The sequence below is a fragment of the Peromyscus leucopus genome, chromosome 15 (genome assembly GCF_004664715.2).
Source record: "Peromyscus leucopus breed LL Stock chromosome 15, UCI_PerLeu_2.1, whole genome shotgun sequence".
Taxonomy (NCBI): Eukaryota; Metazoa; Chordata; class Mammalia; order Rodentia; family Cricetidae; genus Peromyscus; species Peromyscus leucopus.
The window spans coordinates 26,570,157-26,584,057 of record NC_051076.1 but is presented as its reverse complement, the minus strand read 5'-3'; the positions used below and the strand labels follow the sequence as shown (position 1 = coordinate 26,584,057).

At 41.6% G+C, this 13,901-nt stretch overlaps 1 protein-coding gene across 1 annotated transcript in view; it reads left to right on the top strand.

Annotated features, from left to right (window-relative positions):
* Nucleotides 1-8,729, top strand: part of LOC114690704 (SLAM family member 5-like) — a 36,494-nt gene extending 27,765 nt beyond the window's left edge. Inside the window, exons 3-7 of the mRNA XM_028865586.2 lie at nucleotides 2,459-2,710; nucleotides 3,070-3,198; nucleotides 6,881-6,972; nucleotides 7,868-7,930; nucleotides 8,483-8,729. Coding sequence (XP_028721419.2) covers nucleotides 2,459-2,710; nucleotides 3,070-3,198; nucleotides 6,881-6,972; nucleotides 7,868-7,930; nucleotides 8,483-8,548 — 602 coding nt within the window. The 3' untranslated portion in view covers nucleotides 8,549-8,729. The remainder of the gene's footprint in view (nucleotides 1-2,458; nucleotides 2,711-3,069; nucleotides 3,199-6,880; nucleotides 6,973-7,867; nucleotides 7,931-8,482) is intronic.
* Nucleotides 8,730-13,901: the final 5,172 nt, after the last annotated feature.

Below are 13,901 nucleotides of genomic sequence, written 5' to 3'. Positions count from 1 at the left end.
CTGGAGCTGATCAACTTTATCACTAACTTCTTTGTTGTCCTTCACCATATTCTGAGATGCTGGAAGTTGGTCAATTTATCTAGAGATGCTTAGAGCAAACAAAAAGCAACAACATTTTCCTCATTTTCCCACACACTGTCAAAAGTTTTATATACAGTCACCAAATCCACTGCCACCCATGATTAGTGAATCAGAATAATCAAATATACTTGTCTCCTTAAGTTTATAAAATAGTTCCGACCATGGACTTTTAGTACTCTCTGAGCTCCTGGGAGAGGCTTCAGTAACTGAGGAGGGTGCAGTACTTGTAGGTATTGGCAAATTGGAAAGCCTATTCCCAATACTTAAAATATTCATCTTAATACTTCTGTTGTTTTAGAACCACTTCTGGTACCAAAAGCTGTATTATTCAGGGTCCTTTACAATCTAAAGCCTACAGTAACAAAACTTATAAAATGAATCTCTCTGTGTTGAAAGAGGATTAGAATGACTTACAGGCTGTTGTTCAACAAAACTAACAATGGCTGGCTATAAATAAGAATAACGTCTTCTAAGAATCCAGAAGTTTCCCAGGCCACAATGCTGGATGTCTCAGCTGGTCTTCAGTAGATGCTAGAATCCTGAAGAAGTAGTCTCTAATGCCAGTTAAGGAATGGGCTTGCTAGCAAGGCAAGAACAAGCAGGCATAGAGCAAAAGCTTCCTTCTTCCTTGTCCTTATATAGGCCTCCAACAGAAGGCATGGCTCAGATTAAAGGTGTGTCTTCCCACCTCAAGATCCAGATTAGAAGTGGATCTTCCTACTTCAGATTAAGCAAATTTCCCTCACTGCTGTGCCCTCCATTTTTGATTTTAGTTAATTCCAGATGTAGTCAAGTTGACAACCAAGAACAGCCATCACGGGGTGGAGTTCTTCTTCTGTCTTAGTCACTGTTCTATTGCTGTGAAGAGACCATGACCAAGCCAACTCCTGTAAAAGAGAGCATTAAATTTGGGCTTTGCTTACAGTTCAGAGGTCTAGTCCATTATCATCATGGTAGGGAGCATGGCAGCATGTGTGGGGCTGGAGCAGGAGCTGAGAACTACATCCTGACCCACAGGCCAAGAGGCAGAGAGAAAGGCTGGGCCTGGTGTGGGCTTTTTGAAACCTCAAAGCCCACCCCCAGTGACACAATTCCTTCAACAAAGCCACACCTACTCCAACAAGGCCACACCTACTCCAACAAGACATATCTCATAACCCTTCTAATTGTTTCAAATAGTTTCATTCCCTGGTGACTAAGCATTCAAACATATGAGCCATTTTCATCCAAACCGCCACACCTTCAATGCTCATAATTTTCAGACTCAGACTTTTTTGGTTTTTGAATGGTTTAGTAGGTATCCCAAGCTAACCTCAAATTCATAATCTTTCTGCTTCACACTCCCAAATGCAAAGATTATAGGCACTCATCTGCATGTCTAAATACAAGCAGCTTCATTGCTGGGGCCAAAACAAAATGTTTTACAGATACTGGATCAGTACAGCATTTTGCTTTATATTCATGATGTAATGGCTACAAACATGATATGCTTTTAAGTTTCATCTGTTTTAGTATCTTTCCTCTACTGCTTTCTCAAGTATAGAGCATCAATGACGAAAAGGATAAATCAAGCCCAAAGTTACATTTCCAAATTTCTGTGGTTTAAGAACTTCTGCCAGTTCCCCTCCTTCTACTCCTACCAGTTCCTCTCCATCTCCCCTCCCTTTCTGTCTCAGGATACATCATATGAGAAAAGAATCTATTTAATCCCAGCACTTGGGAGGCAGAGGCAGGGGGATCTCTGTGAGTTCAAGGCCAGCCTGGGCTACAGAGTGAGTTCCAGGAAAGGCTCCAAAGCTACACAGAGAAACCCTGTCAAATAAATAAATAAATAGGAAAACTGGGGAAAAAATCGATATGTGTATATGGGTGTGTACATATATGCATGTAACAACAAGTAATGAAAAAATAGGCCATGAATTTGGAAAAGGAGAGGTATATGGAAAGGTTTGGAGGGAGGAAAGGGAAGAGCGAAATGATATAATTATATTATAATCTGAAAAAGCAAAGAAAACAGTTCTTGTGAAATGCTTAATGGGAGTGACAGAAAAATAAATAAATATAGGAAAAACATTTAAAAAACCATCTTCTATCGCTGATTTTAAGATCTACAGGGTTGAAAGGACATACTTACTTATATGTCATTACAGAGCATGTATGCAATTTGTACAACTCACTGCCAGCACACAGACTATAATAAAATATCAAAAATAATTTTAAAATAATTTTAGTATAATTTATTTGTTGTCATAACTTAATTTTTAATACTGTATTTAACAACTATCGTACAAATTCCTGAAAAGTTAACAATTGATTCTCAGGAGGTTATAGATGCTGGGTTTAGCTCACTATAGGCTTGTATGTTTTCTCCTCACAGCTCGGCTTGGAAAACCAAAAATTATACCGAGTTTAAAAACATCTGCAAACAATTTTTGTAATGTCACACTGACATGCTCTTTGGAGAAAGAAGAAAAGAATGTGACATACAGTTGGAGTCCCTCGGGAGAGAAAAGCAATGTCCTTCAAATCTTCGAGTCCCCCAAGGATCAAAACTTGACTTACACATGTACAGCCCAGAACCCTGTCAGCAACAGCTCCGACTCTGTCACTGCCCAGCAACTCTGCACAGGTAACCAGCTCCATCCATCTCTTCTGGAAAGCCTCAGAGATCACTCAGAAGAGCTTCAAGGCTTACCCTTTGACTAATCTTTACACATATGTGCCTCCTCTGTGCTGACACTAGCCCTGGGTGTATGTTCACTCAGGTAGCCTACTGGGTGAAAAGACCAAAGCCTTCTATGAAACACTAAGCATTCTCAGGTATTTTGAAGAGCCCCTGGTTGACTCTGATTCATATTGTAAGTTGAAGAATTTTGGCACTCTCTGAAGGTATCTCATGTTAACAGTGGTCATGAATATGGACAACCCTGCATAGAATCTTGGCCCTGTCTTCTGATAGCTAAGACTCACAACAATTTCTATTTCCAGACAATCCACGTGACCTTCGCTCTCGTATGTTTCTAAGTGGACTGGCTGCTCCCCTGTTTATTCTCATTCCACTTTCAGTATTTCTGTTCTATTGGAACAAGAGAAGACAAAAGAGGATTGACCTGGAAGGTAAAATGTGAGAACATGTCTTCTTTCTTCCAAGGAGTAAAGTCATTTATTTAGCCGGGATGAAATAGAGAATATCATTTTGGGAACCATAGTAGCAAGCCAAAGGAGCAGGGGTAAAACTATTTGCCAGTCTAGAATAAACATACACACACACACACACACACACACACTATTTAACAAAGAAAATATGCTATAAGAGAGAGATGCAGTAGTTAGTCTCAGAGAGAGACTATTCCATGAGAGAGAGTGGAGTTCTCTTCTAACAGTTAGAAAAAAGTATTTGGTCCTATATTCCAAGACATTTGCATGTGGTCCATATCTGGGCATCTCACTATCTTGTTAAGTAGTAAATTTTACAGTATCAGCTGTTCTGCTGGTGAGCTGACCCAGGAAAGGTAATAAATGGAAAATTCAACCCCATGTGCCCTTCAAAAGGAAACATCCTTCGAAGGCTGGCTCAATTTATCTATTTAATCTGTACATATACATATGTATATATGTCTATAAATGTGTGTATATGTATATATATATGTATGTGTGTGTTCATTTAATTATAGGTGGATACATAGATAGATATAAATATATAGAAACTCCTTGTCATTAAAGACTGTGTCTCATAAAGTGAAGAAAAGAGTCTGGGATCCCTGGTCTTGTTTTTGAAGGTTTTGTTTAATATCTAGAGAGGCTTAGTGTACATATGTATCCAAATGGTGCAAAGGTCTCCATTAGCCACTTTGTGAAGGGGAAGAGTTTTCTCTAAAGAGAAAATGGCTTTTCATTCTTCCCCGAATTCCCTATATGAAGTTCTTAAGATTCTGTGAGGGAAAAGGACCTGGGTAAGGAAAGGTGGTGATTGGGGAGAACTCCACATGTAGAGAGGAGGGAGTGAGCCAAATAAAATTTAAAGGAGAGGAGGAATCAGAGTTGCTAGATGGAGTGGCTGGTGAGCAAGGGCTTGAGTCCAAGAAAGGAAGGGTGATCAAAGATGTCTTCTGTGGTTGAGTGTCAGAATGTGGTCCAAGAATGGAGTCACCTGAGTAAAAGTCTCGGGGCTTATGAGAAAACTTCAAGAAAACAAGACAAGAGTATTGTGACCCCAGTTTCTTTAGAAACACAGAACTGTTCTTGGAATGTGCTTTTGTGTTCCTCCCAGGTATAGTGGATAGGAGAGAGTTTGCTTCAGATTATTCATTACAACTGGCTATTGTTATTTGTTTATATGCTTCTATGGGAAAACATGTTTTTGCCACACGTGCTTGTCCTTGTGATTGTACACTTCACTCAGGTGACTCTTCTTAACCCGCAGAGTATAAATTGTCTGATGCTCTGAATAAAGCTGGCTATTGCTTGACCCTTGAGTCTGCCTCATTTTTAGGCTCCATGCTTCCAGGTCCCACCACCTCTAGAGTGGTGAACAGTCAAGTTTAGAGGAGATGGATTAGTGTGAGATAATCTAGTAAGACACATACAGCATCCATCTTGCAGCTTGAGGCACTGTGATGAGGCCATAAAGGCTTAAATACAAGAGATCTATGCCCTTACCTAAAGTGTGACAAAAGAGGTTTGATTTTAACACCCACTTTTAGAGCCCAGTGTGTCATGAGGTGATTTTAACATTCTTGATCTGAGAGTGTCTATTAAGGGTTAAGTTTTATTGCAAAGTAAAACTAAGGGACATATTTTTCTTTTGATAATCTGTGATTCAAATTTACACCACTTCTTCAGAATACACCTCAGGGCTAAGTCAGAGGGAATAATGGGCATGAGACCTATCATGTGGGTTCTACGAGGGGTGAAGTTTTTACCCAGAATGCACCACTTGTGGGAGCAGCAGAACTCTTGTGTTAGAGACAAGACCTGGTCACACCGCACTGACTCGGTGGAGGTAGATGTGCTTTGTAAGCTAAGGCTTCGCTTGAGAATAAAGACTCTCGGGCTGGAGAAATAATGGGTCAGCTGTGAAAAAGCTGGACTCAACAACCAAAATATAAGAGAACAGAGACTCTCCTGGTTCATGGAGGTTAAATTTGGTTTCACTCGAGAGTTAAACCTCTCCAGCTAGTGAAGCCAAACCAACCTTGAAGGTAAAATTTTACAATGTCACACTTGCTGTGGATTGGTCATAAGGGAAAGAAGGGGACTCATCATCCAGGAAAAAACTAGGTTACCTATGGGTCTTCGGGACGAGGAAGTATTGACAAGAGTCAGAAATTATAGGGGGGGGGGGAACACCATCAACCACTGGCTCTGCTCCCACCTACTCTGGAGAGTAACAGCAATGCCTGAATGGGGAAAGGGAATGAGAGAGGAGAGGAAAGAGTAAGTCCTCACCATGTGTGCACATTCACCCTGGACAAGCTGCTGCTGCCAACTGCCTTTGAAAGTGAGGTCCCCTTCATTCTTACAAACTGGAAGGGGGCTGTTCTCTTTGTGATTTCCTCATGTCCTACCAAAGTACACCCTTGCTGTATGAGTTACTTTTCCCGTTACTGTGACAAAATACATTTAGGGATGAAATCCCACCTTGACTATTATTTGGCCAGTTATTTTAGCTCTGTAAGATTCCATTCCATCAGCTTAATAAGGATTACTGCATGTACTTATTAAGTAGATTTCACACATGCAATAGTCAGCCTGGCCCCTGGTACATGGGTACTAGGTAAATGTTAGTTCCTGGATGTATAATTGGCAGGCCTGAGTATGGTACAGAGGTGGCATTCTAAGGGAAAGGTTTTGTGACATGCATCATAACTCAAATGAATTCACAAAAGGGAAATGTCATCGTCCCTCAGGCATGATCTCCAAGTTGACTCATAGAAACATCTGTCTTCCTCTCATAAACAAGAGAGTAAGGAGGAGAGAGAGAAGCAGAGTGAGATAGACAGAGACAGACTATTCTTTGCACCCACAAATAAGATTGAAAGCGCTTTGTCTGGCTCCCTCACCACATCTGGGGCAGAGACAAGACTAGCTCTGAAATACTGAAGCCCGTGATAATCTCGGATCCCACCGATTATTTGTACATATTTTGGTGTCCTGTAATAAGAAGGCACAAAACTCTGGCTATCTCTTTTTAACGTGAACCTAAAACACTGTGTTAATATTAAAGAAAAAGAATATTTGAGATTAATGCCTCATCTAGCTCAGAAATTCTTGCAAGTAAGGATCTATGCACCCTTTCTTTGTTTCTCTGGGGCCTCCAATGGAGCGTGGCACATTAATAGTAGTTAATAAATACTAAACTATCTCGTGAATGTTTGTGGTTTAATTGGCTATGCACCAGGATAAGAAAGCACTGACTAAAATTAGGATCAATCAAGTTAAACAACTAAGATCCTGACGTGGAAAGTTAACTAGCCATGCAAGGTCATCAATGCCAGAGCTATCTTTGAATTCCATTACAGGACTGGAGAAATTCTCTTTAGGCTAAACTAGACTTCAGAAATAAAAAAGAATTCCCATGGGGCTTTAGGTGAGACTTGAACAAGATGTGTCCTATTACACATGCAACCCTTGGGATGGGAAGACCATCTGAGGATCCAAGCACCTTTCTCTGTAGGGTGGGGGCCATTTGACCTTTGGGTTTTATTTCTTTTTCACAGAAAGATAAAATAAGACTAAGTAGTCTCTAAAAAAAAAATCTATCTTTCACAAACTATTGTTCTATGTTTATTTGTGGCAGGTGATGTCCCAAAGGGAACAATATATGCCCAAGTTTCAAGAAGTAATCATCCCACAGAGTCCAGAATCTATGATGAAATCCCGGAGTCCAAGGTGAGCTGGTGCTACTCATGAATACACCGTACCATTACCACCAGCAGACTAGGAGTCTTGGGCAACAATTGCTCTCTATTTGCCATTGCATAGAAAGAAGCTACAGTCAAGAATCTGTAGGAACCAACGAAGAAACACCATGCTAAGGAAATGATGGCATGGATCTCCCCATGAAAGCAAACATAGTCCATTGTCTCCTCATGGCAGCCTCCATGGTATAAGACCCTGAGTTTCACATGAAGGCCTAGCTGTGTGTTAGATGTGATTTGTGTCTAAGAAGCTCTCCCTAGAGGGATCAAACAACGAAGGAGTCCTTACTGTGAGATGAGGGATACTAAGGGGTTTCCAACAGGGCAAAGTCATTGCTAAGGTTGTACCAAGGACACATAATAGACACCCTTGAAGTACACTAGCTAGTCTATCAGAGGCTTGTTTTCTCAGACTCTTTATTCATCTGACGCACACCTTTTGCCTTTTGTCTGCTTGTTGTGCCTCACCTCTACCAAAGATCACCTCTGTGTCTACACAAGCCTGCTCCCTTGGGGTCTGCAAGGACTGACAGGAGACACTAAGGTTTCTCTGGTTAGTTTGACCCTACACTTGAACTGTCAGGGATGCTATTAGAGATTCACATAAGTCACAGAAAACTAAACTCCCAACTAAGCAAGACTCAGTCTCAACTACACAGAACCCTCCTCTTGGCTCTTGGAGGTTTTTTGCCAACTGCCACCCATTCATCTTTATCCCTAATTAACCCATTCCAAAGTTGGATGAAACAAGAGCTGATGTTGGAGGCTATACAGTAAAGTCAGATCAGAAATGGGTGATGGAGAGAGTGGAGTTAGGAAGGTTTGTCTTCTGCAATCTCACTGAGAAGAAAGGATTTCTTTTCCAGGGGATGACCCACAAAGAAAAGCCAATGCACACCATTTACTGCTCAGTGCAGCATTCTGAGAAGGTAAATCCTGTATGGCTTTTTGCCTCTCTTTTTCCATTTGTTCTATTCACCCTGGTGTATCCAATCCATCAATATTTGATTGAAAGTCCAAGTCTCCTCAAGGTGATGGGGAAGTTGTTCACAGCATTCTAAGTACTGGGTCACGTGAGACATTAGTAGGTATGAGATGCCAGCAGTCACCTGTCTCTATGTGGGGGTGAAAATGGAATTGTTGAAGAATAGAAAGCACTAAGACTGAACTAGGAACACATAATGCAGCCTGGATGTTGCTTGAAGCCTAAAAATCAAAACCAATTTCAAATACCCCTAGTTTCTTCTACTTATCTTTTCTAGGCTAAGAAGTTCCCTGAGATTCCCAAATGGGGTGGCTGGAGCAAAGGCAAAGAGCTCATTAAAGGAAATCGCCTTGCCATCCAGATTTTCCCAAGCACAGAGGAAATCTGAGACATCACCCTGTGCCATTTTCTTAACTCTCCTGGTACCTCATGGGATGGGACTTACCCAAGCACACCTTTCAGCCAACATGTTTTCATATTTCTCTCTCTTACACAGGTGCAGAAAAACAGCACCAAGGATGACAGCCCTCCCAAGACTCTGGGTAATGAAATTGTCGTCTAGGTGAGCAGGCAGAACTCTCCCACTGAGAACCGAAGTTACAACCAGTGATAGGGCAGGAGTGCTGGAGACCTAGACCTTCTTTGGCTATCCCTTATCAGGACATTTCAAATCACCATATGCAAAAACACAAGCACAGCAGGAAACCTGTTGGTGGGCACTGCTGGTACCCAGATGGACTTATGGAAACACTTGACCTTACTTTTCAAATCCTTTCTACATGAACGGCAAGAAATTCCCTAATATGGTGCCTCCCGAGCTTCATAACATCACGGATCATTATAAAGTTATTTTATGGCACACTGGATGAAATCATCAAGGTTGCTAAGGTTTAAAGAAGACTGGAGATGCCTGGAGGATTCTCATGTCTAGATGTAGCATCACTATCCAACAGCTGTGGGGAGATACCACTCAGTATTTTGGACAGCTGGAACACACCACAGCATACCAGCTAGATGTTCTGTGCAGATTCCACATGTGTAAAGAACCCTGATGCAAGGCCTCCATGAGCTGCTACAGACCTTAAGCAACTTAGGAAAGACATCCTTGGAGGATAAGTTGAATGCATGGTATGGTAAGCCAAGCATAGGCTACATGGCAACCCCTACTCATTCCTCAACTCAGGAACCATCATGCCGGATACAACTGCCATTACTAGCCCAAATATAGATGGCCGTGCGACCTGGAAAGCTGTGAGTTGTGGCCCTAAATCAGGCAGATACATTCTCTAAGTGTAGCATTATAATATATTCTTTCTGTAAGAATCTGCTGGAGATCTTCAGAAGCCTCATAAGATTTCCTTTCTGGCCAGGCTTTCCTTCCCTGTATATTACTTCAGTCAGCCTCAGCAAGAAGACACCATGCCCAAGAGCCTTTCTCTCCAAAAAGAATTGGCCAACTACATTTCTGATGCCCTGGGAGAAGTGGGTACAACCAAGCCATCAAAACAAGAGATCTTGAAGATCGCAGTCATCCACGTATTAGGGAACCTGAGAGATGACAATTCAGCTGGTGAAACTAGGTTCCTCCCAGATCCTGTGTTTCAGCCAGCTCAGAGAGGCACAGGGTTCAAGCTAGGCTTGAGTTCCTTCACCCCAGCACCCCCACACACTCAAAACCAGCTGACTAGGCATGAGGAAGAATCCTCTAGCTAGACAGGACAGCATGTGATCATTTGAGGACATTGTTGTCTTTTGTGTCAATCATTACCAGCTAAATCTCCAATGCCCATGAACAATCCCAGACTGTGCAGCAGGAATGAGCTATATTTAGGTATAATTAAACTGTATGTCCCACAAGGGTCTCGGGCATTTGAAAAAGTGAGAGGTACTGCTAAATTGTCCTCCAAAAAGGTTAAATTGACTTTTATTTCCAATAAGTGTGCTAGTGTCCATATATCTTTGCTCTGCCTATCTGACAGGGGAATTTTTCTCCTGTATTCTAACCATTTGTAAGTGAAATGCAGCTCATGCCCAGATGCTTATTGATGACTGTATTCATTCTGTTGTGAAAAGCTGTTGGTACCTGTCAGGTCCCAATGAAATCTGGGACAAATGGATAACTGAGGTTCCTGTTAGCATACCAAAGAGCACACTGGCCAGACTCACTCAGTACCTGTGGCTCCTCCTCTCTGCTCTTCTCACCCCACCCCCTATCCTAACTCTCTCCAGTCCAGGAGCACCACTTCCCTTCCCCCAGCTTCTGATTCCTATATAACCCAGACATTATTTTGGCAATTCTCTCTGTATGTCTGTCTCTCTGTAGCTCTCTGTCTCTGTCTCTCTCTCTCTCTGTCTCTCTCTCTTTCTCTCTCTGCCTCTCTCTTTCTCTGTTCTTCCTACTGTCTTGGTCCTCTTGGCCCTCCCTCTTCTCTCCTTTCTTCCTCTCTCAGTCTACCCTTCTCTGTCTCCTTTCGTGGTCTGGTACAATCTACTGGTTATGTTCAATCTCCTACTTTCTCTCTCTGCTCTGAACTCTTCCAGATGCCTCTGGATGTACTCTCCCTCATGTCACAATAAAAACCTTCTCTCTGTCTCCTCAGCAACACCCAGGAGCAATCATGTCCTCATGTTCATTCAATGCCTTCTGTTCACTTCCCTATTTGTTTGTTTACAAAGTGTTCTCTTGTAAGAATTCTCACAATATGGAGGAGACAGCATTCAAAATGCTTGAAATTTTCCAAGAACAAATTTAATAAAAAGCTTTTAAAAGTAAAAAGAAGAAGAAGAACAAGAAGAAGAGGAGGAGGAGGAAGGGGGAGGAGGAAGGGGAGGAAGAGAAGAGGAAGAGGAAGAGGAAGAGGAGGAGGAGGAGGAAGAAGAAGAAGAAGAAGAAGAAGAAGAAGAAAGAAGAAGAAGAAAAAGAAGAAAGAAGAAGAAGAAGAAGAAGAAGAAGAAGAAGAAGAAGAAGAAGAAGAAGAATCCATAGAGCATTCTAGCACCAATTACTGTTTTTAGGGCTACAAGGACCCAAAATATAAGATGACCATTATATCTTGCTGCTATGGATGATTGATTGATAAATAAAACACTGATTGGCCAGTAGCCAGGCAGGAAGTATAGGTGGGACTAGCAGAGAGGAGAATTGAGAGAACAGGAAGGTTGAGGAAGAGACACAGGCCTGCCATCCTGGGAGCATCATGTAAAGGCAGCAGGTAAAGCCACGGAACACGTGGCGACATATAGATTAACAGAAATGGGCTGAGTATAAGGGTAAGAGCTAGACAATGGTAGGTCTGAGCTAATGGCCGAGCAGTTTAACTAATAAGAGCTTCTGAGTGATTATTTTATAAGCGGTTGTGGGATTCGTGGGGCTGGACAGAAGTGGAGAAACTCCAGCTACATCTTGCCCTTGTCTAACTGAAGAGACAGTTCCAGCACTGACACTAACTCCATCTAAGTCCTAAACTGTAACATGAGCTAAAACAGGAAAGACCTAATGGAGGCACAAGCCTAAAGCCAGACCTCAACATATAGAAGGGAATGTGATAGAAAAGGCAGGAGACAGAGGGACTCCAAATGAGGGAAACAGGAAAACTAACCAGAGGTCTGCCCCTGTGGGATGCACTCTGGGAACCTCCTCAGATACATCACACATGGTCTCAAGCTCCTTGCTCATTTGTAACACAGTGACTCAGCCAGGATCTATGCCCCCACCCTAGTCTACTTACATCTCCTTCAATTCCCACCTCAAATGGTACCTCCTCTATGAAGCTTCCCCTGGCATAAACAATTAAAATGTTTCACTTTTTCTCCCTTTGTTGGTCCTTCTTTCACTTTAACTCATTTCATTTTTGACTTAGAGAAGAAGTAACTATTTGTTTTCCTCTGGGTGTCAGACAAAATTTTAAAAAAAAAAAAATCTGTTACTTTTGTTTATTACTTAATTTCCATTTGCATTTGCCATATCCCAACATAACACATTGTAGCCTGTGTGAGAGTAATAAATGCTGTTGGATAGAAATCCAAGTAAGGCGTCAGCTCAGAAGACACATTGAAAGTAGAGATAGATAGAAGCCAGTAGACATAGAGGAACCAATTTACACTAAACATTAATCTTAAAGATGCACACATCAGTAACCAGTTCAAGGCCAGCCTGGACTACATGAAACTCTCATAAAAAAAAAAAAAAAAGACACTTTTCTGCTGTGTATAAATAAAACACTGATTGGCCAGTAGCCAGACAGGAAGTATAGACAGGACTAACAGATAGGAGAATTGAGGGAACAGGAAGGCAGAGGGGGAGACTGCCTGCAGCTGCCACCAGGACAAAGAAGATGTAAGGTACCAGTAAGCCACGAGCCACGTGGCAAAGTATAGATTAATAGAAATGGGCTAAATATAAGAGTAAGAGCTAGACAATGATAGGCCTGAGCTAATGGCCAAGCAGTTTAAATAATATGTGTCTGTATGTTTATAAGTGGGCTAAGGGACTGCCAGGGCTTGGCAGGACCCGGAGAGAAAACTCAAGCTACACTTTAATTTTTTTCACATGTTCTCCTTGGAACATGCCCTCCACACTAGGTCAGTTGAAGTGGTGAGGTAGGCATGAAGAGGCAGTACCCTGGAGAGATACACGTAAGAGAAATGAAGAGACTTGGCCATAAAGGATGGAGACAAGTCAAAGTTACACTGAACAGTTTCTCAAAATCACTCCTCATCTTGTAGTTGAGTAGAGGAATCTCGGGCAGACTTCATTCTCCAACTTGTCCCTTCATCTCCTTGATGAGCTCACTCAAATTCCCAGCATCTTAAAGCTCTGGTGTGCAGTGCCACATATAAAGGACCAGAGGCGAGAGTTCTCTAGGCATTGTACAAGACCAGTTTTGTTTGAAGCATGGGAATTTTTAAGGTGGCCTTTGGGCTCAGGACCAGCTTGCATTTGTTTCTTTTCTAGGAATCTTGTGATTTCTGAAGATATAAGCTGTTCACTCCCCTCTTAGGACTCAATTCTCAGATTCTTCTGAAATATTAGAGTTATATTATTTTCCCATTTAAATATTTCTAAGTGAACTAGGTTGTGGCCAATAGGTCAGAAAAATAAAAGTATACTTTCAGTAGAGCAGAATCTCTTACTAGCCTACAATGTGCCCACACACACACAAAATTGAAAGGTCCAACACATTGCTCTCTAGTGGAGAGTGCTGGTGAGCCCTCTTCACAAATACAAGGCTTCATCAGGAATTCAATTAAATAAATGAGAAGTTGCAAATCACACTCCCCAAAGAATTGGAAATTTAAGCTATTTAAAATATTTTTAATCTAAAAAATCCATAAATTATACATCCCACAAGAAAAGAGTTTGGCTGGACCTCCTTGGAAACATGGTTACATTTGCCAGTGTAGTCTGGTCTGTCAACAGAATCCAGTCTTAGCTAAAACCTCATGAGAAGAAATGATTGGGCCCCAATTTCTTCCAAATTTATACCTATTTTTCTGTTTGACTTTTTCCTGGACTTCCCTTAATTTGTATAATTTTCTAGAGAACATGGTCTCTACTGGGTATAAATGAAGCTTGAAAAAACAGAAGAAAACATGAGTGATCAGAAATGTGGGCTCTGACTCTAGAGGACCTAAATCTAAAACCTAGTTTCCTAGTGACCTGGGAGCAGATCACTTGAACCTCCTGTGCCTTGGGTTGCCCATCTGTAAAATGGAAGTAGCTAACAGTACCTACCTTAGCAGTGTTGGTTGTGAGCATTAAGTGAGGTGTTACTATAAGAATGGGCCAGAACACAGTAAAGTCCTGTGTCCTTTTAACTAAGGCTATTTTGTTATAGGCCCATGTATTCCTTCTGTCATTCACACACGCCAGTCTACTTACCTACTACTACACCTATCTCCTCAAAGAGACAGAA